The 26571-nt window shown below is 43.4% G+C and overlaps 1 protein-coding gene across 3 annotated transcripts in view; it reads left to right on the forward strand.

Annotated features, from left to right (window-relative positions):
• The window catches only part of cdk14 (cyclin dependent kinase 14), a 140188-nt gene that overhangs the window by 30356 nt on the left and 83261 nt on the right, over positions 1–26571 (forward strand). For 2 of the 3 annotated variants that reach the window (XM_028425956.1, XM_028425957.1), the window contains 5 exons: positions 11083–11328; positions 15687–15781; positions 16317–16396; positions 18710–18804; positions 23084–23146. In XM_028425956.1, the coding sequence (XP_028281757.1) occupies positions 11083–11328; positions 15687–15781; positions 16317–16396; positions 18710–18804; positions 23084–23146 (579 nt within the window). Of the gene's footprint in view, positions 1–10559; positions 10618–11082; positions 11329–15686; positions 15782–16316; positions 16397–18709; positions 18805–23083; positions 23147–26571 lie in introns of those variants that run through there. The other variant, XM_028425958.1, reaches the window with a different exon arrangement.

Genomic DNA, 26571 nt, shown 5'->3' on the forward strand with positions numbered 1-26571 from the left:
TACTTCCATCAGACTTTTACTTGGCTCCTCCAGGCATATGCGAACTCATCTTCATACGTTTTTTACTTCGCAGGTGAGGCAGATGACATCTCATGACATTGAGACCTGAGGTCATCAAGTTATGTGTATGAAGAGGTCACAGCTGTAGGAAAGGCCGCACTGGGCCTCAGACTAAGGGTTTGTCAGATTATGCAACATCTTTAACCCTTACCTAACACTGGATTACAACCAAGTGGCAAAAAAAGGCCTTTAAATGGAGGCAATCTGCAAGTGTGCGCCTTTACATCTATTTGTGTGATTTGTCTATTAAAACAGAAGAGCTCTGACCTGATGCTGTGGACTCTTAGCTTTACCAGGAGTCCAGGTTGTGCCTCACCTCCACACTTTAAACACGGCTAATTGTGTTGTTTTCTCTTGCAGTTTCTTCTGGCAGTAACAATGGCTGCAGGTCTTATTCCTGCATTGGTTTGACCCTTCTCAGAGAGTTACCAAGGCAGTAATAGTGTGCAGATTTCTCTGTTTTCTTTATGTAGCTCAGTATAAAAGGTAGGGCAGGAGATTTTGAAAGCTGAGTCAGCCAGATTTGGAAAGTAAACACACGCCCCTTTCTCTCGGAGCTCACCCCGAAGCCACGCCTCCCAATCACATGGACGTGCATTACGTGAAGACGAGCTGCGGTCTGTGACTTCCAACCAGCCAATACTCCGCGCAGGGTCCACCCGGAGGATTGGCTGATGTTTTTAGTGTTTTATAGCTTCCACAGATGATTCATATTCTTCGTTTTAATGCGAAACTGCCGAACTAATCGGTTGCTATCGGATTGTAAAGAGAAGTTACACTAATTTAACAAAAAGTGCATCAGAATGAAATCTCCTACCCTACCTTTAAAGTCTTGTTTCGGTGTTTTCACTGCTGCAGGTGTGGTTGTTTGGCCATAATTCTCTCTGTAACTGTTAAAACCAGCGACTTTAATTAGTCATTAAAAACGTGCCTGGCTAAGATTTATGGTTTGTGTAAAAATACACACATTCATAACCTTAAACATTAGCCTGTTCATATACCTTTTGGTGATACCAGGCTTACAGTCCAGTTCATTCAATGCCTGCAGGACACAACAAAAACAACAAAAACCACAGTTATGTAAGTGACCTTGAAAAGATCATTACAAAAAAGGTCCCCTAAAAAGTATTTTGAAAGTCCACCCTAACTCCAGGTTTATCCAAATACAGGTAAAGCTTAGGGCTTGCAGTCTGAGTCTGCACCTGCCTTTCCCTCTAAACACTCATGTAGTTAGTTAAGCAAACTTTTATGTCTTAATAAGGTCTGTTCAAATTGGCCGTAACTGTAAATGTGAGGGTGTCTCGATGTCTCCCGGCAATGATTTGGCAACGTTTCTCACCCACTGACAGCTTTGAAAGACCTCAGGAACTTTTTAGGAGCTTTGTTCAGGAACCCTGGAAGGATCCAGGTGTTAGTTTGTGACCTCTTGTTCCTGGATCTCTGGAAATCGGTGAACACAGATTATCGCTCAAACCCCGAACATGTGGCTGAGACATCTTGTGTACAGTTTCCTTCTTAAAGTAAGCAGCGCTGTGTGCCTCTAATGACAATATTTAGATGAGGATCGGTCAGTTCTCGCTCTGTTTATTGATGTTACAAACAAAGTAATGTTGTTGCAGCTTCATCGGTGGAGCAGGCCGGCTCTTCTCGTCTGCTTACAGTGTAGATATGAGAGGCTGCTGGTGAAGTTTTCATGCTACCAAGCAGTTGCTTTTCCAGACTGTAATCACATTGTGAAAACTGAGCTGGCTTTGTGAGGCTGTAAAGCAGCAGAAAAGGGCTGAAAACATGATTGTCTCCATCTTTTCTCCACCCTTTAGGGCATGTTTTTTTTTCTTGTGCAAAGGGGACTGCCAATACCTGTGCATCCCTCCAGTGTCAGACCTGCGTGCAGCCCTTTGACAGCAGACACAATGCTCGTATTCAGATGCAAATCCCCAGAGAGATGGAGTCAGTGGCATGTGGTGTGATTCATATCAAGTGGCTACAAAATGAAGGTGTTTGCTTAAGTGGCACTTGTGCTAATGAGTCAGCAGTGAATGCCCAATTAGACCTGAAATCTGCATGCAGTAAAGACCATTTGCTTACGCTGATTTCATGTGGGGCAGGACACTGGTGTTTAAAAGGATGCTGCATCATAATCGGCATGCTAAGAGTCATGAAACATGCTTACAATGTGTCTTTAGATTTAGCATTATATGTAGAAGACGTATACATTAAATCAGATTGAAATGATAGGATGTTATTGTGCTGCTCTCCCAGCTTATCCAGAAGCTGTAAGAAATCCTCAGAGCTGCTCCTGTCTGGAGGGAGACGGAGTGAGAAAATTGCCACCAGCACTTCTGCTTGATAACAAAGGCAAAAAGTTGCTCTGCTTGCTGAAGACGTGCTTCCATTCAAACGGTGCACTCCTGGCTCAGGTTTCACAGCCTTATATGACATCGTCAGAGGATGAGCTGGTCTGGCAGGGGAAGTAAGGAGAGACGACGGAGAGAGGGTGGAGGAATAAGGAGCTGGCCATGTCACAGCCATTCTCCTGAGTGTCTGCGTGCTCTTGTAAAGCCGGAACTGCTGGGAAGCCGGCCAATTTAGTCATTTATACGTCCGTGCTCCTTATTCTCCAGCGCCCCAATCAGAGGGCAATGGCCGGCTGTATTAATCAGGAGGGCTTGGCCGAGGCACTAACTGGCCAGAACACTTCCTGCTCCAGGACCTCAGAAACAGGAGAGCAGGCAGGCTGGTGCTGGACTTTAAACTGAGCTGAGCTCAGAGTTAAACAGACGATCTGGAGCAATAATGTCTTTTTTCACTTAAAACACAATTATAACATAAAATCAGCCTAATTAAGGGGTTTGTTGTTGATGATGACTGAAGCCCTTTGTGTGTCTCTCTCAAGAACACACAGAACAACCTCCATGATTGCCTCTTCAGACCATGGAGTGGTCGCAGGTGGACTCAGCAGTGACGCTATTAAGCATAATTAACGTAACACAGGAAGCTAATACAGTGTAATACTGTTCATCCAGTTTGACTCAACTGGTAAATGCAATAGTTTTAATGTTAAGTAAGCAATTCTAAATATTCTATTTCTCTTATTAAATGTGGATACTTGAGGTCTGACCTTCACAGACCTGAGCTCTTGTTTCTGCTGCTTCCATCCTCTTAAATCATCGGTTTCTTCTTCTCAAATGTTCTTACATGCTTGTGCAGTGCCTGTAAAGTCTTATGATCACTGGCCTAGGATCTGACCTTTTTCCTGAACTGGCTCAGTGTCCGCCTGAAGCCGTGCAGGATTCTGCAGGCTTTCACTTTTCCACATTTATCCAGGCAGAGCTTTCAGGTTTTAAACCATCTGCTGGAGGTCTGCAAACCTTTCAGTATTCTTCAGCTTCTCGTTCTCTGTTTTCTTTCTTTGCAGCCATCAAGCACATTTTTTTTTAGACTCCAGCTGTAGATCCAGTTTATTCATTGCCTCTTCCAGTTCCTCTCTTATAAGGGTTTGTATTAGATCAACAAGTCCAAACTTGTTTCCCTTGGCTCTTACCATTACTGTGGTAAGAGCTGTAAGACCTTTAAGTGGTTACATGTTGTACTTCTTTGTGAAAGAAAACTTTTAATACAAGAAAACACGAGCTGACATAAACAACATGACCCCTCCAGCTAATGTGTCAAACTACAGTCCATCTCACCACTTTGAATAGAAGCTATTTGATGACTGTGGGAAATTTGGGCTTAAAGGCACAAGGCGGTGCAGCTGTTTACAGGAACAGCCCTGATTTGACAGGGTTCCATTTTGGTGGTATTCTCCTGTTAGAGTGTAGCTCTACATAAAGCAGCCTGTTAGTTCCTGCCATCTCTGCAGTGGAAAAGCACCTAATGGTGCAAAATGCCAAAAGATAACTTGTACTGTCCTTTCAGATATTCACAGGCAGTTACTTCTTACCTTTGTGGGAATTCTGGGGTTTGGCTTTAAACATCAGGCCTGTAAACATTTAGTCTGTTGTGATGTTGGTACACACTGCTTTAATGAAGAGCCTCTATCTGGGGCATCGGTTGGCTGTAGGGGTATTTTATTCCTCCACATATGATAATTAAAACTCTCATCCACAATATCTTAGGGCTGGCGTTAAAAAAAAAAAATGACAAAGAGCCAGAGAAGCAAAGTAACAAAATGAAATTTGCATATTTCATTTTGGTAGTGCACTTAATGAGAGTGTCTCGCAGACTGAAGTCACAGCGGCTTTGACGGGAGGCCAGCACCAACTCAAGGATACAGGAAACTAAGTGTGTGAGCCAAAAAGGAAATTACAATATTTCATAACAAAATAACTTCCAAAAACCCACAAAGTCACTTCTGTGCATGCTGTGGCTCAGCAGGCTTTACTTGTGTCTTAGGATATGAAAACCTTCCAGCCGTTTTCTGACCCGTAGGACACTTAACAAGGATTAAAATGTCAAACATGGCAGAGCAGATTTAAATGATAATGCACAGATTCCTACAACCACATGACTCTGTAGCCTGAAAAGCACAAACCAGGTCAAAGAAAGACAACTTGAACTAAGTTGAGCTATTAGAGGCCATATTGTGCACCCTCATTATGTAGTAATTTCCTTTAAGAAGCAGCTGATTAATGAGAAGCAGCCGTTCGCTGTCCGATCGACTGGTGATGAACAGCCTCGTCTATTCGTACATCAACTTGACTAACAACACTGAAGCAGTAATGTTGCACACCATTACTTACACATCACCTCCTTTTAGTCGTTTAGAAGCTGCATGTGAAGGCGTCCATCTAATCAGAGTCTTACAGTGTGAAGTACGGTCTGTACAACATGTTATGACACGTGTCAATTTACCTTCTCAAAGCAGCTTGTGCATTATGTGCTGCGTGGGACGTGTCACACGTGTTTGATCCTAATAAAGCCTGACACACACACATTATATAATGTACATATATATTAGGTAAGGATGTACCTCCTAACTTGAGCTTTTTTTTGGCCTATTTGTGTCTATGTGCATGAAAAAAATGTGACAGTTTCATAAAATCCGTGTCCATGTGCACAAAACGATATGATGCTGTATGTTAGCATCTTCCGTAGCATCTTATATTGACCCAGTTTCCAGCCGGTGAAGTCTAACCATCTGTCATCTGAACTTCACCTTGTATGTAATTGGTCAGAGATGGACCCAGATATGACTCCTCTGCAGAAGTGCCACCAGCTTAACCCTCAATCAGATGTTAAACTGGGACCATTGTGTCTGATCTGCAGTTCAGATCTCTGTCAGAGAGCCCTGACCATCATGAGACGAGCTGTGTTTAGACGCCCTGCTGTATCAGCTGTTCAAGAACAATGACACAAAGCCTTGTGCTCTGCAGACAGTGAGGATGGGAGGAGGATGAGGTGTTTTTTCCAGTGTCTCCCCCCCCCCTCCCTTTGGTGTATCATCTCGCTATCGTCCTGAGCCCGGGATGATGAGCCTGGGCAAGCCGATAGCCCTGCTTTGTCTCGGTAAAATGGAAATGCATTCACGCGGTGGTTGAGCCCTGAGTGTGGCCAAGTTAACACAGCTGATGGCTCCGAGTTAGCAGAACAAACAAGTAGGCTTAATGGCTGATTGGTCTTTTACGGCCTCTCTGGCTCTTGTCATCGTTCAGGCTAATGTCATCAGTAACTACTCCTCTGGAGATTGTTGCATTAGCCCGGGCATGCCTGCAGTGTTATTGGCTACTTTTTCCATTACTGTATGACAACCCCAAGATAAGATGGATCTTCAGTGATTCCTTCAGAGCACAGGGGTCACAGCGAATACGCAGAATACATTACAGATAGGAAAACAATGCAGTTCATCACTGTTTATATATGTGTGTGTGTCAGTGTATCAGAGTGGAGTGTGTGTGTGTGTGTGTGTGGGGTGGGGGGGTAGTGATTAAAGAGGCTGTCCTTCAAGCAGAATCAATACGGTGTAATTGCATCCGTGGCGGGGTTTTCCTGTCGTGGTGGGGCGTTCCCATCTTGGCAACAGAGGAGAGCCAGATGTCGCAGGGCATCCACAGGCAGCCACGAGCCAGGGAGCCGCCAGCCAGGGAGCACGGTCTGCACCGCATCCCTGGCTTTTTAGAGAACGATCTATCATGTTCTTCCCTTTAAAGCTATATTAATGTGTTTTCCCCTGAAAAACTAACCAGTGAACACTTCAGCACTCGATACAATTAGGTCATAATTTGATTAATGGCAAAGTTTTGGGAAAGACTCCTATGGCTCCTCCATCTTGAGAGTCCAGGGACCTGAGCAGTTTGTGCGTTATGTGCAATCAGACCTCATTTAAAATTCCCTAAATCCCAGATTAACATATTTCAGTTAAAACCACAATAGCGTTGTCCATTGGGAACCTAATTTATTCTACTTGTACCGCTGATTTTTTTAAGTGAATTAACTGTTCATATTTATTTAATCTGGAGTAGTGGTGGGTGTATGGAGGATGGAGCTACAATATATTGCAGATATTAAACGTTGGTTTTAATTCTGCAAAACCACAACGATCAGCTAAAAGATGCTAAAATTCACAATAAGAGTAGGTACCTGTTTGTGGTAAACCTGGTGGATGCCAGCCTGCACCCTTCGCTGCATCTCTCCCTCTCTCTCTCTCGCTCTCTCTCTCTCCCCTTGCTGGCTATCAACTAAAACTATGTTGAGTGCTTTTAAGATCAATAGAAATTGAACAGTAACTGCATCTGCAGCTTTAGACATAACCTGATTAGCTGCTACTTATTTCCTTGCCTGGTGTTGTCATGGAAACACTAGCTGGTCAGTTGAAAATGATGAAGGTAACCCTGCATCTTAGTAGAAGCTTGGGAAATTTGGAGGTTTAAACAAAAAAGCCTTAAACCTGTCTTGGCTTTGACTTCTTAATGAAGGTGTTCAAACCATTTCCTGTTGACTGGAAGGTGGAACAATCGGCTGTTTTAGTCACTTGAGGTGGTCCACCGTGTTTTGAATGTTCACATATACAGCAGATTGAAACAGTTTTCTGTTAAAGTGGAGAGTTGTGATGTAATTTAACCCCTTTAATCCAGATTAGGAGTGAATCCTATACATTTCATCTTCATATTAATTGCACAGGCTTCCTGTATGTGTGTAATCTATAGATTTACTAGATCGGCATCGAGCATCATCTGTAGATAATCTGCTCCGCTCAAAGCTGTGATACAGCTGCAGGCAGAAATGAATGAGCGCTGTAATATGAGTGAGGACAGCGTGATGGGATGTTATGTAGTTCGCTGTCTGCTGTTTCCATCTTGACGCCTCTGCTAACAGGCTGCGGTCGGGACACGAGGTGGACGGATTGATCTGCTGGTTTGATCTGCTCATCAGCTGTCGCATGTTAATGTATCAAACGAGTCACAGTGTCTAGTGTGTGTTCAGTCCTCTTCTAGCACCGTGCACACAGATCAAGCTGCATAAAAAAATAAATAAAAAAAGTGGTTTGACTCACCAACAATCACAGCTGGACTTCTAAGCGGGGGCAGAATCCTTCAGGCTGGTTTGACAATATGGCAGAAAGCCTGCAGCCAGAGCGCTAACAGCATGCTAATGGCTATGCTTTCACACTAACTTGTGTGCTAACTGCTACTTTCTACGTTCTACAATGGCTTAGTGCGTTTTCTCTTCATTGTTGACGTAGTGGTTTACATGTAAGAGAGGCAATGGTTGAGTATTTGGCCGATCTGATGCAGATCGAAGTGGTTTCAGGGATAAAGGATTAGGAGAAACTCCCTCCTCCTCCAGCAGCTCCCTGCTGTGTGATGTAGGTGCTGCTGTAATGAAGATTAATCCACACTCACACACATAAGATGACTGATGCAGTGAATGCATTGGCACCCTCGAGTGAGCAGAGAGGCTGTAACTAAACACTGCTGTGTGTTATGACACTAATGACATGCAACAATAGGGTGTTATATTCCCAACACAAAGCATGGCACAAAGCAAGCAGCAGCTCATACCTCAGACCTCAAACATCAGGCATGTATGGAGTTCATGTAACTGTTTCCTGTGTTAAAGGTAGCAGCGTGGGTTTGAGGTGCTGGTGTAGTTAAACAGTTTAGCTACGAAGGATGATTTAACCCTTTGTAGGAAAGCCAACGCATCCTCAGAACTCCTGTGTCCGTTAGGCCAAGTTCAGATCATTCATGTCTGACATGACTTTCACAAGCTGTGGAGTGATGGAGGAAAAAGTCACGACAGCACAATGATGACTTACATAATGTATGAAATAAGATGCAGCGTCTGTTCATCAGCAGTTCATCAATCGGTTTCTTAGCTGAGAAGGAGAACTAATCAAAAACCATCAAATTATGCATAGTTTCATATGTTGTTCATGAAACCTGAGGAGAATATAATGGACTCATCGTCTGAACAAAGCAAGAGAGTCCAGAAAATGATGTTTGTGCTCAGTTCTGCAGATTATTATGGTAGGTTAATAATATAATGAAGCGCTGGGCCTCCACGAGTTCCTCATTCTGAGAACCAGTGACATCATTGGCTCGTTGACTTTCCTTCCTCACTGCTGGTTAGATGTGGTGTCCGCTGGTGACTGAAAGTGTTTGCAGTTGTTTTGTGGTTGCTTGAAACTAAATATGCAGCAGAGCTCCAGCGACGTCACTGGTTAATGTTTCAAAAGGCCGATGAGACAGGCAGAACCATCATGTAAGACTTGGAGACCTGTCGATCTTCATGTGAAGATTCCACCATTGAATGCATCTGTGTGAGTTTCATCAGGACGTCGTAATCATCCCTCCTCGGCCTAGCCTCTCTCTCTCTCTCTCTCTCTCTCGCTCTCACGTGGAGTGCTTGGAACCTAAGCCTTGTTGAACACATCCGTCCCAGACGCCCTCATCAACTTTTGATGGCTTGTAGTGTGATAGGTCCTAAATGACGGTATTTGTTTATGTGCTGCTGCAGATGACAGCCGCTGTCACCGAGGACGTGCTGGATGTGCAGGGGACTCTTGTTTATGACAGCAGAGCTGCTTCATTAGCATACGTGCCTTCAGATTCCACTTTTCTTTTTATTTTCCTGCGTCGTCCTCCTGTGTATTCCTTGGCCCATTTTACATACTCATTTGCTGAAGCGTGTTTCTATCTTACTCCTGCTCCTGGAGTTCTTCCATTTCATGTCTTTCTTGAAAGGTTCTGATGTGCAGATGAAAAAAAAAAACAGGAAGTTTATGTCATGTGAGGGCCTGACTAACTTTGTCTCTAAAACTTTTGTTTAGGGTGAAATGGAAGGCTACGCTCAGCTATGATTAGTTTATTACAGCTAACTTAAATGCTTCCAATCATTAGCGTATCATTGTTTGGAATCAATTGATCAGATGATTAATAGGCAACAAGAGCCAGAAGTGTCCGATCAAGTGTTGATTTATAGCTATGCTGTAAATATGCAACGCTAAAAATAACACAATGAGCTACCCAAACCTATTTTTAAGGCATCAGCTTGAAAATGGCATGGCCCAAAATGAACAGAGTGTATCTCAGCAACCACAAGGTGTATTTGAATACTTTTGGTGTCATAATAAAGGGAACACCTGGGAGATTTGCTCAGATGTGTAAGTATTAGTTTGTATGCCTCTGGCTCTTTGTAAATTCAGATGGCACACAGGAAAAATGAACCTTTTTATTTTCTTGTCGGTTGAAAATTCACACATTTACAATGAATATCTTCTTGAAATGATGCAGTTGAAGCACCCAAGTAATATCAATCTGTAGCTAAGCTTGTGGACATTATCTCTGCCAAGTTTCATTTCATTCTAATTAGGGGAAACAAAATTACAGTGGGTTCAGTCCAACCTATGTAGATGTAATTTGGAATTTTTTAAAGGACTTGGAATTTGATGAACCAAACTATATGAAATATTTTCATATATAAATATATAATATATATATTTTCATATATATCGTTATAGTTTGGTTATTGTTGTTGTGTAAGCAACAAAATAAGAAAATGCAGGTTATCATGTAGAAATTATATAAACAGGAAGCGGTTGAATTTAGTGCTATTTTGAAGTTGTTTTGAATTTCACTACGACATGTTTTTACAGTGCAAATGAACATTTGTGCAGGTTGTGCTTGACAACTTTGTCCATTAGTGTTGATTTTGGTTGAGTTCAGGTACCAGGATGGCTCGTGGAAGTCTCAGGTGAACCTTTAGGATCATATGTCAGCTGTTTGGTGGGACTGCCACACTCTTACAGTAATGGAGCTGTTATATGTGTTTTTATTATATGAAGTTCCAGCATGTGACAAAGGGAACTTGTGTAGCGAGAAATGCTGCATTGTGTCCGATGAAACCCGGTCCGTGTTAAAGAGCTAGCCACTGAGCTGCAAGATGACTCCTCCTTGTGTATTAGAGTAATTAGAAGTTCTTCCTCCAGGGGAGCCCGGGCCTAAATATTTAATCTGAAGGGAGCCGTGGCAAAACATGTCATGCCGCCTGAGTCTTTTGTGTCCTACACTCACACACACTCACAGAGTGTGAGAGTCCACGGTGGAGGAGCTGCTGGTAAGGCACTTTGTTGGGGAGTGTGAAGGTCTGTGAGTGTGCCTGATGGACTTGTTGGAGACGGCCTGTAAGCATGTCTGTGTGGATGTTTTAGGTGTGTGTCAGAGATGAGGTGGAACTGTGTGAACGTGCAGTGTTACGGGACAGCGGCAGCAGCAGTCAGCGGTGTGTGTGTGTGTGTGTGTGTGTGTGAGGCACAGCCGACAGAGGCTGGAGCTGTTTTGATCAGAGAAAAGAGAGATGGAGATAAAAAGGCTCTCATCCTAGCAGAGAGGTAGCAGTGAGGAGCTACGGGGAGGGAAGAGACCCGGGCTGACAGAGAGATGAAAAACAGGCGGGATCTGGAAGACGGGCACACAGTCAGTTTTTGGATGAACACTCCTAATCGCAGATGGATTTTTTTTTTCTCTTTAATGCTCACTTTTATCCTCTCCCCCTTTCCCTCCCCCCTCCTTTTTTTGACAGATATGTGTCACAAAGATGTCCACACGCAGCTGCCAGGGAACAGACTCGGTCATCAAGCCCCTGGACACCATCCCTGAGGACAAGAAAGTGAGAGTTCAGCGCACTCAGAGCGGCTTCGACCCGTTCGAAAAGCCCGCCAGCCAGGTGAAGAGGGTCCACTCTGAGAACAATGCCTGCATCAACGCCAAGAGCTCGTCTTCCGGCAAAGAGTCGCCCAAACTGCGCCGCCACTCCAGCCCCAGTTCTGTAAGTGCATCTCTCTCCAGGACCACACTGCAGTGTGGTTTATACACAACAGGCTCCAATGAAAATCCAGATCAGAGAGTTTTAGGCCTCTTATTTCTCTCTGATACAGCAGCCCGGGCAGCTCTCAATAGTTTAAATAAACACCTCACATCTCCCTGATTAATATGTTTGTCCTGTTTATTCAGTGCAGCAGTGAGGATTCAGGTTTTTGTTGGCCAGCCCGAGAGTTAGCACTTTCATAGATTGCCTCAAAAACCACGTAAGGATTTTTCTAGTTTGGATTATGGAAAGTAAACGAACACAACTGTCACACTTTGTGAAGCCTAAATTAGATTTCTAAAAATGTAAACAGAAAGCAAACATTAGGCTCGAAATGACCTGCAACACAATGCCATGACTGCAGTCTTCTTATCATCTGTTATTGTTGTCATCACTGCTACTTTTTGTGTACTTATGAGTGTTAATGCTACCACAATGTTAGGCAAACATCAAGCATGACACCAAAAAGTCATAACTTATCAATGTAATTAATCAAATTATTTCACTTACCTTTATCTTGCAGCTGCTATAAAATCTGGACTTTTTTATTTTTTGGCTTTCTTGAGCACCCGTACCATAATACCTATAGATATATAGGTATATAGTATAGATATGCACCTAAAATCCTTGTGTCGGCTGTCTTAAAGCTCTCACTCTCTTACCGTCTCCCTAACCAAAATGGAATGTTGTGATGTTCTACAGTCTTTGCAGCAACGTGTAATCATCACATGTCGTGTCATGTCGTCGTCCTGTAATCCTCTTAAAAACACTCTGGACTGTTCAGAGGGACACTGGTACCATGTTGTCATGTTGTCTATACCAGTGCTGTCTTTCTATATAAACAGTGAGCACAGGTTTCACTGTAGATCTGCCATAAACCTGGCAGCCTGACCGCACTCCCACCGAGGGAAACAATGATTAAACAGGAGGAGGAAGACCACAAGAAAAGCCACCATCAGCGATGGGTGAACAGTCGCTTCTGTTTGATAAACTGTGGGTGAGAGAAGCAGTTAACAGTTGTGCCAGTGTTGCCATGGAAACACAGCTTGTAGTTGCGAGATAGGATGGAGGTTGTGGTTTTTCTTTTGCTCATAATTAGTCAGTTTTTGTTTGATGTTTTTTTTTTCATGACCACCAGTTTAATGTCAAACGATGGGACAGTACAGATTTTTTTTTTTAATAGTTGTTGTAAAATGTATTTACAAAAATGCATCCCGACTACAAATAAAGCCAAGAAAATTACTTAATGAGTTTTATTCCATATATATTTGAACATTAATCACAACAAAATGTTGCTTTAATTGAGATTTAATCCAAAACCATGTGTGATTGTGAGACTACAAACAGTTCAGCCTGTGTGTGTGTGTGTGTGTGTGATTACCTTCAGGATCTCTCAGGTGTTTTGTTCTGGCAGCTGAGCCCTTTTTCCTCATCTTCATCTGAAACTCATTTTCCAGCCTGTATCCTTTCAAACGGCCTAATTGAAGTCTGTTTACAAACAACATGATTTTCTTAATCATGCAAATGAGATTTTCAGGTTTTTATACATATGTGCTTCCTTTTCTTTTAATGTGAAACGGCTTAATGAGTGTGCGCACAAAATGAGATTTAATAAGTGTGATATGAGGCTTGACTGATTGCCTGCCAGCATCACTGCCAGACACTAATGAATTGTTTCAGCCCTGATTAGCAAAATGTGCTACTAGTGCTGTTTTTGCTTCCACCGGTCCCTCAGCGTTTACCTTGAGAAATTGTTCAGCAGCAAAACTCTCAGCCCTCTGTAACCTCACCAGGGAGTTTCTTTCATTTAGCTCCTTCAAACCATTAGCTTCCAAATTATTGACTGAACCTGAACGATGTAGCACTAAGTTCAAAGAAATGTGTCCTTAGTCATAGTAAGTAATTATAAAAATAACCAAAGCCTACTGAAAATCTTGTTAGTACCTTTGTCCAATGGTTACTGGGCATTTTTCCACTGCAGGAACTCTGCTGTCTGTTCACAGGAACTGCCCCTAATCAGCCTTTTCCACTTCCATTGCATTATGGGATCCTCCAGGCTCATGCATATTTGTCAGAACTTCTCTGTTCTGTATGAATAAAGAAAGCACTTCCTCAACCGCTGTGTTTTTTAGGACCCCTCAGAAGTGCAGAACCTACCATTTCAACTACAGGAAATACTGGGTCATTGTAGGCCAGCTTGAAGAACTTTCCAGCACAGCTATCATGGCTGTTTTCAGGGTTAAAGGTGGTGCTTAGGCCTGGAAATTTGCTGGGAGAGAATTAACGTTGATTAGAAACATAATATTTAGAATAGAATATACTTTATTAATCCCTTTGAGAAGGTCCCTCAGGAATTTCGGGATATTTAGCGGGTGATCCTGTAAAAGATCCTGTCAGCTTTGACTTCCTGTGGACATAAATCGGCTAGAGAGCAGGGGAGGTTCCAGCAGGGGAATCACACACACAGCGCTGCATGTCGTCCAAAAAATGGCCCCTTAGATTGTGCAGTGGAAAAATGCCTTTTATAAACATTTGTGTCGTTACCTCCCCGAGAATACAGGCCATTCATTTTTACACAAACAATCAACTGATGATTAAAAAAAGTAATAATCCAACGTGTTGTTAGGAGAAGATCTCCAGAGCCAAAATATGGAGACTGGAATATTAGTATAGTATTCACTCAACTTGATAAACCAAAGGGTTGATGTTCAGGTGAAATGTGATGCAGAACACTTTGATCCACTTTTATTTGTGGATAAAACATGCATGAGATCCGAATCTCTTTGTAGTCCAGAGTCTCTCCGGGAGATTCCTGCAGGCCACCAGGACCAGAATATCTTACTGTCCAACTGAGCTGTTTCAAAGTTAGAGTTTCACTTCCTGCCTGATCCCCGGAGGAAGTCCAATTTGTTTAGAGACATCCCCAGTAATGCCGAGCTTATTAGTGCTGCAGAAGGAACAGAGCTAACAGGAAGAGGGAGGTGAAGGGTGGAGGACAGTGCACATGTGGCCGGTGCAGGTCGTCTCTGTAGCATTGTGTGTTTGAGTCTCACCTCATCACATTAAATGAAGATGAGATGTTTTACTGCACACTGATGCTAAGCAGGACGTCTGTCACAGCATGTTTTTCAGGAAGGAGACGTCTTTTGAGAGATACGGTGACCTTTATTGATCCCCTCTTGGGGAAAATTCAAATTGACATAGCGGTACACGTAGACTGTGGCAACATCATAAAATGAATTTCCATAAAACCAGAAAAGCAGCTGAAAACCAGAGCGAGAACAGGGCAGAGGCTGCAGGCCGTCAAACTGCAGGCGGTCAGTTAACAAGAGAAGAGAGACAGTCTGACAAGGGATTTTTTTTTTTTTACTGACATAAAAACTGATTTTCTGTCATAAACACTGATTTTCTGTAAGAGGGAAAGTGGAACGTTCAAGTAGTTTTATAAACCAAAACTTCTGTTTTTAATCTCACACCTGACAAAAATCTGTGGATTCCACTCTACAAATAACTGCAGGTACAACTCAGAACCTGAGCTAATGCTAAATGCTAAGTTCTTCTGCTGTTTTGTTAACAACGATACTCTTCATCATTTGTACAAGCCACTGTTTGATGCACATTGTTGTTATTGTCTCAGCCGAGTTTGATGAGGTCGGTAGTTCTCGGTTCATCGTTGATGATCTTCACAGCCAGTTCTACTAACCCTCCTCGAGACGGCTGAAGAGGCTAGTGTCTCCTTTTTTATGTGACTGCTTGGTTGGAAAAACCTGGATTGATTTAGTTGGTGCTGATTGGTTAAAGAAGCTGGATTAAGAAATGCAGGATTAGTTGAAGTTAATTGTATGGGACAGAACAGCTCAAGAATGAAGGAGGACTTAGTTTTGCATCATATCAGATACAAGCTCCATAATTAATGATGTGTGATCAGATGGTCTATTATTTATTAATGTTGAACTAGTGGTGCTCAAACATCATTATAAGCAGTGTTGATCTGTTTTGTCTGATTTCTGTATTTATATTTGGTGGTAGCAAAAAAAAAAAAAAGGGTTTCTGTGCCTGATTTCCTCAGAGCCGCAGTTATTACCTCTTTCTCCGACACAATAAAAAGCGTCTTAAAGTTATGAGCTGACGATTAAATCAAATCTTTAACAAAGAACTCCTTGTGACATTCTTCCTCCTCCTCGCTGACATTACACCTCCCCGAAGATGCAGCGGGAAGCCTCCAGATTTTAATATGACTTCTGTGAAACTTTCTTTTTTCCTCTGCTTTCTGAAATCATCCTTTCATATTACCTCGTTCTTTTTTTTTCTCCCTTCAGCCCACAAGCCCCAAATTTGGAAAGGCAGACTCCTATGAAAAACTGGAGAAACTGGGAGAGGGCTCATATGCGACCGTTTACAAAGGAAAGAGCAAGTAAGTAGTGCACGGTGCTGCTGTTGTGAATATAATGTTTGGTTTTAGAGCAGAGCTGCATATGAATTTATTAATTAAATGAGAAAGCAATAACACAGAGCATAGCCACACACACACACACACACAGTGTCATTTCCTTTATTGTAATCAGTATAGAGCACGTGTTTTTATTCAATAGCCATTCTCCGTGTTTTATGCTTAAGTGCGTCCATCCCAGGGTTTACTAATTAAATTCTATAAAATGATCAGCTCTCACTGTAAAATGTACAAAAGTCTGCAGAGTCTAATCTTCTCAGTAATGATGTTATTTAGCGTCTCTCTTCACCATAACAGCTTTGATTGGTGAGCTCCATTCAGCTGTAATCCCGCAGCCTTGTACCCAGGTTTCACTCCGCTGCAGCTAAATTACATTTCTTTGACTTAATTATCCTCCACTGTTCTCTGGCTTCGCTGATTTTAATAGATTTTTTATTAAAAGTCACAAATAATGCAGCTGCAGCTACTGTACTTTGTTTATCCTCCGTCTCATCGCCAGGGTGAATGGGAAGCTGGTGGCTCTGAAGGTGATTCGTCTGCAGGAGGAGGAGGGGACGCCCTTCACAGCAATAAGAGAAGGTGAGAACTTCATCCACAGAACGTGATCCTTGACATGATGGCCAGAATCTGCTTGGTCATTCGGGCTTTCAGCTCTCTGCCAGTGCACGGTTGCGTTATTAGATCTCGTCTTGGGCTTCTTTGATGGTGACCTGCCTTCCAGGAAAAGCTATCATCTTCCAGACCCACTCATGCTGGAAAATAAGGAGCAGACTTCACTTACTGTTTCCAGCTCCTCGTGGACCCTTTGGGGTGATGAGTCCTTGGACTGCACAGAGGCCACAGCTGTTCACTTCACTGGTTGCCCCTGGTACTGTGACCTAAAGTTAGATGAGAAAGTGTTGCTGCTTGTTTGATCTGCGTACGATCCACACCTGATGAAGTGAGAGCAGTCCTGGACGACACGCACGTGCACGCATGCACGCACACACGCACACACACACACTGAGAAAGGACTTTGAAATTGAACTAATTCAGCAATTACTGAGCAGGAAGCTCCCGGCGCAGATATGTGAGCAGCATTACAGACTGCTACTGAATAAAGTAACATATCAAAAGTAGAGGACAGTGTGTGTGTGTGTGTGTGTGTGTGTGTGTGTGTGAGGAAGAAAAAGGGTTGAATCTTCAAACTGGTGACAGGATCTTTGAGGTATCAGACTGTAGCTCTAACCTCCTGCTTACTGAGAGGAGAGTCCTGCCTTTGATCTGCGTATCTTTATTTTTTTAACAACCTTTAGGAGCTCATACTGAATGAATGTATTCATGAGGCTCCATCGCTCAGCGGCTCTCTGAGGATCTGTCCGTCACAGCTTCCTCCTCCTGTGCCCTTGGAGCACAATGTTGTCTTTGCTGTATTAATCACAATGGCAACTGTCTGAGAATCCCATTTGTGCCTCATAATAAAAAAACAGCACTTGTTATGCTGCGCTCGCGGTCTGTCCTAATGAAACAGCTCCCTGTGCTGCTGCACCGTGGCTGCTGTTTGTTGGCCTCAATAAATGCTGCAGAAAATGGTTTTTGCACTTTGTGCACCCCTGAGAATGTACATTGTTTAGTTCTGATATATAAATAGGGCTGAACCAAAGCAAGCTGCAACCATCAAGGAAAGGTGTCTGCTTCAGACTGCAGAGGTCTAAGGCCCCGTTCACTGGAGAAAGTCAATCCAGCTAGAGTAGGATTGAATCCAGATAGGCTTTAAGATGGATACGTTCAGACCTATTTTCCAATCTGGCTATCACACACATGTCCACGCTCAATCCGGCTCAACCCGGCTTGTTTGTTGTCCTCCAAACCACTAGGTGGCGCCTTTGTAGCCCTGACGAAAATAAACTTGGGGCAAAGCTGTCGTAGTTCGACAGTTGTTTACATGCAGCTTTTGTACGCGGCCCGGACACTGTCCCTGTGAACCCCGAATTATCATGTGACTAGCGGGTTTCACTAGCTGCATTTGCATTCAGACCTGAGCCAGATGTAAGCCAATCCAGCTAGATCCACCTCCAAGAGGTAGATTGAAATCAATCCGGATATATCCTGATTCGCGTTGTTCAGACTCAGAAAAAACTATCCGGATATATCCAGATATGGCCCAAATCCTGCTCTAGCTAGATTGATTTCCCCAGTGTGAACGGGGTCTTGTCTCTACCCTCTGTTTATGGACCAGTTGTAAGGTTAAGCCTGATGTTAAGAGCTTTAAGGGCCAAACCTCTAACTAACCCTAATGTATCTGAAGATGAATGGTTAAATGTCGCCACATACCTTTGATATGAATTTTTGGTGGCTTAAACCAAACAGAACAGCTGCCAAGCAGGAGTGGAGCTACTAGCTTAACCAAACTTGGACTGAAAGATTGGGTTGTGGCACAGGTTGAAGTTTAATAAAAAACAGCTTTCATGTGATTTTTTTACTTTTCTTTATTTGAACTTTTAGCTGTGCTGACTTTTTTCCGCCACAGAGCTAATGACTGTGAGAACAATCATCATTTATCTTACGGATTATTTTCACCGTCTTCCTGGGCTGTATCACTCACTGTGTGATTCTGATGGAGTAATGTAAATGCTTCACAAGGCTGTGCCAGTAAAAGGAATTTGATCATCTCTCTCTCTCACACATCATCTTGCTGCTAATTAACGTCTTTTACATCATAAACGTGTTGACAAATGAGTGTGAGAACTTCCCGCTGTAAATCCCACCCTTTGTGTTTTAATCTTTGTCTAATCTCCTGTATGTACTCAGGCTTTCTAATGATGTAGCTAATGAAGGCATAGATCATAAGCCTGTCCTCTGGTATATGTATGCGTGCTTGATATTAATGCTCTGTCTCTGCTGTGTCTGCAGCATCTCTTCTGAAAGGCCTGAAGCATGCCAACATCGTGCTCCTCCATGACATCATCCACACCAAGGAAACCCTGACTCTGGTCTTTGAATATGTGGTGAGTCCGCACACTGAGAGCACTCATTTGTCCTGGAGAGGTCTGAAAATAGAATCAGTTCTAGGGAAAGGGGATCAGAGGTCAGCGCTCACGTGTGCTTCTTCAGTTTGATTGATCTGACCTCTGCGTGCTGGCTGAGTGGGTTTCAGTTTTTAATACTGCGCTCACAGAAACATGAGCTGTGGATATTTTGATTGGCATACCCTCCGTTTTATGGGGCACCCGAAGAATGTCAAAGCGGCCGAGGCTTTTTTCCCACTATTTGCTCCCCGTGCCATAGGACGGCAGCCAGATCCAGGCTGGTCTGTCTGCACCCGCAACAGGAAGCCGGGCGGACATTTTATTGGAAGATTGCAGTTTTAATACATTTCCACAACTGTCCTGTTGAATACTGTGGACGGAAATGACAGCAAATAATGTTCCACTGATGTATTTATGGCCTGTAGGGAAAGTCCAGACTCGGCAAGACTGTTAGCCTCCATAATACAGGCATGTCCTTTGTCTGCAAGGTCAGCACTGGAGCACTGGAGCTGAAAAAATATACATATGGAGCATTATTAACCCTTTTATACACAGATATAGAGATCCCAAGTAGGAGATGTGATACTCTGTGTGGATGTGTCTTATATTAACAAAAATCATCCTTATACCTACGTTGATCTCTGGCTTTTAATCCCAGTTTACCCTAATATGCTGTATTATATTGTGTATTCACACTCCCAGTTCCAGTGTGTTGACTTTGACCACTGTGTACATCATATTGAAGGCACCACACCACCTTCACCATTAGTGAGCTGAGAGGCAGAAGTCAGGGTGTATTGGGTGTTTTTCCACTGCAGGAACTGCAGGGCTACTGGGGTCATTTACAGGAACTGCCCTCTGATGGTCCCATTGTGTTTCTGTTGATTCACTGTAAACTTCATGTATGCTCTTATAATAGTAATAAGCCAATATCTACTGCTCAGTTTAACTGGTAGCAGCTTTGAGTCCCTGTGGGAGGCTCTGTCAGTCGCCATGTTTGCAGCATGACAGTTCGTCTCAACTTCCAATACAAGAGGTGAGAAACAGGAACTTGTGCTGTGAGTCGGCTCCTGTCTGTCACACCCATAGAGGGTGAAGGGACCAAGGGGGCGCTCCAAGCACCAGTGGTCACCTTTATGTTATGAATAACACAAACAAAAAATTCCTAATTGTTCCTAATTTTCTTTGGCTTTCATATTCATCAGATTTGTACCAGGCTGTAAACATAGGCGTGAGGATTGACTCACTTTTGGAGCCAGCCCCTAGGAACTGCTGATTGAACTGCAGTTTTGAACCAAATGGTCCTCGTGTCTCCTGCCCTGGGGGTTGCTGCTTGGTAGGGCTTAGTTTAACTCACCAGTGTTGAGCCCTTTACCCTTCACATCTGCTCAGAACAGAAGTACCTTCCAGCAACAGGATCAAGCACAGACATGTTGACGGCCCATTGGTTCCTGCAAAGGAAAACAAATCCACAGGAGCTGGCTGATCAGTTACAGTTAAAGTTAAACTAATCAGCACTGTGCAATGTAAGCATCTGTAAAAAAAAAAAGACTTTTCCTTTACAAAAACAGCCCTGATAGGAAATCCATGCAGTGGAAACAGACAATGGCCTAAAAAGGCTCGTTAGCTCCTGTGGTTTTGAAACTCACCAAACCAATTAGACAAATAAGCCTGTGTCATATTTGTCTTCTGCACGCCGCCTCCTGCCAAGATGGTGGTGAGCTGAATCCCCAAAATAAAACTCCAGTTAATACCCACAAAAACATTTTTAGTCTCTGCTTCCATTTTCATCTGTCGTCTGTTATCACAGCAGAAACTAGTCCACAGTGTTCCAGGGAGAGAGAGGAGAAGCGGCACAGGGGTTTGCAACAACAATCATGACACATACGAGCTCATGTTAAAGAAACGCGGCCTTGTTCGTTCAGTCTGCACAAAAAGTTTTGACCTCAGAGTTCTGGACAAAAGTGCAGTCCTCTCCATGTGATTTATATTCAGGTCGATCTCTGATCTTCAAGCCTCAACCGGCTTACTCAGCTTCTATCTCTGTATGTGAAGACAGAGCGCTGCCCCCTGTTGGTAGATATGACACATGTCAAAGGCTGTGCTTCTGAAATGTGAGTGGAGCTCAGCAGGTTGAGTTTAAATGAGAGGAAATATCCTTAGGCTTTGGTCCTATCAACACAATCCTCTCACTTCTAAGGATTACTGGCATGGTGTTTATTAATTCAAACTGGTGTCCAGTGGATATTTGTGTGATGCCTAAAATCCCAGGCTGTCCAGAAGTGTCTGGCTTTAATGTTGATTTATCATCAGCCTGTGTGGTTTTTACATTCAGAGCCAGAGAAATCCCTTCATTGTTCTCCTTTCAAAGCTAATGATGACTGGCAGGGGGAGCGGGTGAGGCAGGGGGAGGGGGGTAACAATGACATGTATTACAGAGAGGAAATAAAAAGAAATGGAAGCAGAGACGGAGAACGATGGACAAGCATATCCACGCTGAGGCTTCTGTCTGAATAATTCAGCAGAGGAGGCTCGGCCGGTGTGGGCAGCGGTGGGAGACTGTAAAGTATCAGTGAGATTTCTGAGCCGCTGCCTCCTCCATCTACAAATCTGCTCACAAAGCAGTGAGGCGGAGGGCAGATCAGAGCAGGGCTGCTGTCAGGTGTGCTGATAGTGAGGCCATCGGATCAGATGGTAAACTTTACTGTTGAATAATAATCAGATATCTCCTCCTGACATCAGAGAGGAACATAGACTGCATAGAACTATTAATGAATCAGTAGTAAGGTCACCCATAGAGCCAGTTTGAGACCCTGTGGGGGGCTCTATCTGCTCCCATCCATGAACCACCTATAGAGGGTTAGATAAAGGCAGTGATCCTCAAAACTTAGCAAAGAGGCAGCGGCCCTTCAACATGGACATGTGGAGTCAGGTTTCACAGAAGTTAAGCCTGAAAGCAACGAAAACCTTGAGTCTAAATAAAGATGACACAGAGGGGTAGGGATGTCCCGATCCGATCACGTGATCGGAAATCGGGCCCGATTACGTGATTTCAGACTCGATCGGAATCGGACATTACCTCCAGATCAGGACTCATATATTTATTAGGGCTCTCAAAGTTAACACCTTCTGTGCAGTGTGGCCCTGTATCCTGTAGTGTAGGGGTTATGGGTAGGGGTGCGAGAGGTCCTGGTTCAAGACCTGGATGAGCTGCTGCGTGTGTGAAATCTCCTAGCGTGGCGCTTTGGACACACACACACAGACACAGGTTTTGCTGCAACGAGTGAGTTGCTATTTGCCTTTATAGAGAATCAGATCGGGACTCGGTATCGGCATCCCTACTGAGGGGTGTAGGAGACCATTGTACAGGAAATGATGATTGATCAATAATTAGATGACATGTCTGTGTGTTATTAGTGCCTATATAATGATAATAATAGACGACTTTTAAACCTATAAAGCAGAAACACAAAAGATGTTCACTCCTTCCTTTGTTTTAAGGAACAAAAGTCTTTTTGTCATGACTGTTAAGAGGCTAAATACTTCATAGATGAGTCGTCAATATAGGCTGATGTTTCAGCTGCTGGAATCCAGAATATGATGAATTTCCGCTCAGCCGCATTCTGGAAATCTTTTTTTCTGATGGTTTGGTTGGTCTTTGTCCAGGACCTCAGAATGTGATGCTGAGGAAAAGTGGTGTGCTTAAAGGTGTGTATGCAAATTAGTAGCAGCACCGCTAACGGCCTCTGGTTGCTACAAACCGAGACGACACAACACATTAGAGGAGAACAACTGCTGCAGGCTGCAGGGCTGGATTGTAGGGTGCATGTGTTTGAGCTGCTTTTGGTGCCCCGGGCCAGTCCATTCTCCTACAGTGTGTGTATATATATATAGGTGCCACTGCTCACTGCCAGCTCTGCCTGCAGTATCTTAGCTCATTGATTTGAGGACACACAATCAATAACACAACAAAAACAAGTCTTTAACAGGGAGAGAGTATTTTCAGTCTAAAACTTGGCAGCAGCAAACCGTCGGTGGCAACACGCCGCTGACTCTCAGATGAATGTGACGCTGATGAAGCCCAACATGCTCTGAAAATGTCTTATTAAACACACTTTGTGTGAAAATTACCAAAAAATTGAACACAGCATGCTAAAGGCAGAGACGTCGTAATGTTCTATTAAGGATGAACTGTTTGTTAAACATCATTTTCATTACTTTACATTAACTCTGTGCTGTGTTTTCTTTTACTCTGCAGCACACAGACCTGTGTCAGTACATGGACAAACACCCCGGGGGGCTCCATCCAGATAACGTGAAGGTACAGTATGCATAAAAAACACCTGCTTTACAGTGTGCTCAGTACATACGACGAGAAGAGAGGTTCACCTTGGCAGCACCTTGAAACGTTGAACAGTGTGGTGGGAACCAGTCAGGTTAAAGACGATGTGTTTGAAGCCTCCTAAAATGCTACAGCGGAGCAGCGTGTAGCTTTGGAGTTAAATGCACTTAGAGATTCAGGTGGGAGGAAGCGAACGGAGATGCTGACCCTGTAGTAAACAGCTTAAAGGATGGCGCTCTCCCAGCACGTAGAGCGGAACAAGTCAGGTCAACAGCCTGAGTCACATTCATTTAAGGTTACAGGAGTGTCACAGCCTGCACAAACACATGCACAAACACATGCACACAGACACAGTGTGCAGACACGAACTGCTCGCTGTAACTTCCGACACTTTGGCGCCATGTTTCCCACTATTACAATACAATTTGGAGAGCAATGTTCTGCTCAGAACTTCTCCCGAATAAAGCAAAGAATCTCTGTACGTGTGATCTTCTCGGTAACAAATCAGCTTCGCAGCCTGTGGGTGTGTTGCTGGGGACCCGTGTAAGTGCGAGCTTGGAGTTGCTGGGATTTCATGTTATTGGCTGAAAGTTGCAGAACTGAGTTTTCTGGTAACTTTCAGCTGTTGTGCTACTTATTGTATCACCAGTGAGCAGATCAAAGCTGCTTTAGTTTTCCTTTAGCATCACACCCTCTTTACACTGAAAATAAACCCATGTATAAGTCTGTTAGACAAGCGTCTTCTGGTGTCTGAACCTGGACTCATTGCACTCTATGTAGCCACACTGGTAAACAAACAGCACCTGACCTTGTTGTTGGTCTGTGTTCCACCTCATCGTCCTTGCTCTGCTGTTCTTTAGGTTGTTTTTTCTGTGATTCAGGTACTTTCTTACTTTCCTACTTCTGAGCCCCGTCCCGTACCTTCTCAGGACCTCTCAGTACTTTTTTTTCTATGTTGTAAAGTGGATTATTCCACTTACACCAACAGCCTGGTGAGTCGTGAGGCAAATATTAATGATGCTAGTAGGTGTTGTCCAGTGTGAAAGGACCTTTAGGGTTACTGTTACCACTGTAAACAGGAAGCCAGGGGGGGAACTCCGGGGGGTAGTTTTTCTATAACTCAGAAGTTTTATTTAAATTTAATCCATGTTAAGACTTTCACATAATTTTCAGAAATTTCACATAATTACAGGCATGACAGTGTTAAGTTACAGGAAGTTGGTGAATGAGGTTGCTTCATGCTTGCACAATTGCCCACCTACACCGGCACCATGTTTTTGTTCTGGAGAAAGCATTTCAGAGGTGGAGCGCCTCCAACTGTTGTCCTATACGGACCAAGTCGTATATATTATAAACAGTTTGTCTTGGACTGTAGCCACTACATAACTTTGAAATATGTTACTGTCTGTGGGGAGTGAGGGAGGATAAAGAGGCTCTCTGTGTACATATATAATATATTATAATGCAGCTGAATCCTCCATTAATCTTCATGTATCATTCTTATTCTGATGCAAAATTGAAATTTAACCCTTTGTTAAACTGTATGTCCACACGTGGTAGTTACTGTGTGGTCATGATGTGTGGTATTTTATTTTGAAATTCGACTCGATGTTCTCTGCTGCCATCATGGAGGCACTCTGAACCTCGCTTCACTGTTCAGAAGCCCATAGGTGATATCACAGAGTTCATATTTATTTGGTGTTTATGGTCTAATGTGGTGCTACTAGTGGTGCTACTATGCTGAAGATGATTTCTGAGTGACACCAATGTCGGGCATAAAGTAGCTCTGGTGTTCATGGTTAAAAAAATGGCTGCAGATTGACTTCACTGTGGCGGCTCTGAGTGCCTCCTTGTTTCAGTGGTAGGAGACAACGACAGGAGGTCTGACCTCCTCTTACGCAGATTATCCCTCTCACTCAGTGATGTTTCTCCTGTTTGTGTAACTTAAATGAGCAGGTAGAAGGATGATGAAGTGAATGAGGCCATGTGGTGGTGTTCTGCTGAGGGTGGTGGTGGTGGTGTTCTGCTGAGGGTGGTGGTGGTGGTGGGGGGGGGGGGTGTCAGGATGTTCCATCACGCAGGAAGGTGACAGTTCAGGCTGCATCTGTTATGTAACAGCTCGTACCTTTTGCCACCGAGGATTTACATAAGTAATCAGTGCTTCTCCCGCTGACAGCAGCTTGGTTGAGATACCACATGAATAATTTGGGATTATTTTCCATGAGAGCAGAGTGAGGTGTTGCTTGGCTCCTGCTGAGTTTGTTACTTATTGGTGAGACTACTGAGTTGTGATTTCTAATCTGTTTTTAGGGCTCGTGTGGCTTTGTCCCTGTGCAGTCGTGCAGTGTAGGCAGCATTGAACCACTCGGCAGGAACACAATAGTTGTAATAACCTATCACGATTACACCGGCTGAAGGTAGCTGAGGATACTGTATGCATTTAATCTTCCACACTCAGCTGTTGTTGTCTGAGACACCATACAGGTCACTGTAAAAGGTAATTATCATACTGGGCGACACACTAATTAGAGTCAGGTGTCTGCTACACAAATCACTGCGTGTGTGGTCTTTTTTGTTGTCAGTGCAGTTATGATGAGCTAAAGATACTGCTGCAAAGGTTTATGAGATGTTATGTCATCAAGGTCAGGAGCAGTCGACAGAAATTTGTCATTTGTGGCATCACTTTCAAATATTTCCTAGAAATGTCTGTGTGCCTGCATGTTTTCTTTCTTCCTCCCACATTCCAAAGACGTGCATGTTATCTGTTTGTATTTCTCTCTGCGTTAGTATTGTGAAAAATGGGCGAGTAGCCCGTCTCTCGCCCATTGACAGCCCCCCTGCCCTCAATCCTGTACGCAGGTCAACAAAACAGATGGATTAATGAAAGATTCTTTTTAAGAGCTATGGAGTCTTGGTTAAATAATGCACGTGTTTCAGTGATAAATACAATTTCCACCTACAAAACTCTTCTAATAAACACATGGTTCAAGAGTGAGTTCAAACAGTTCCAGTTCAAATATGGCTAGATCTATAGATGGTCTGTTTGATATGATGACACTAAACCGTTGGGATGTTGGGAAGAGAAGCCATCCTAAAGATGGAGTCTCTGCAGTAGAAGTGAAGCTGCATGGTTCACCCAAACCTACTTAGTAGCTTGGCTGCTGTTTGTGATTGACTAAAAACAATGAACACACAGATCAGTGTGATATGAACAGGACAATAAACCATCTCCAGCTTGGCGTCCATCTTTAAACAGTCCGTTCTTTGGACTCATGGATCAACAGTATCCGTCTTGCTTTGTGGTCGTGGCACCAGTCAGGACTAAGTTTATGGGATGTTTAAGTCAGCTGTGAACCATCACTGACCTGAACATGAGGAGTGTGTTGGTGTGGGTTTTTATGACT

The sequence above is a fragment of the Parambassis ranga genome, chromosome 16 (assembly GCF_900634625.1).
Source record: "Parambassis ranga chromosome 16, fParRan2.1, whole genome shotgun sequence".
Taxonomy (NCBI): Eukaryota; Metazoa; Chordata; class Actinopteri; family Ambassidae; genus Parambassis; species Parambassis ranga.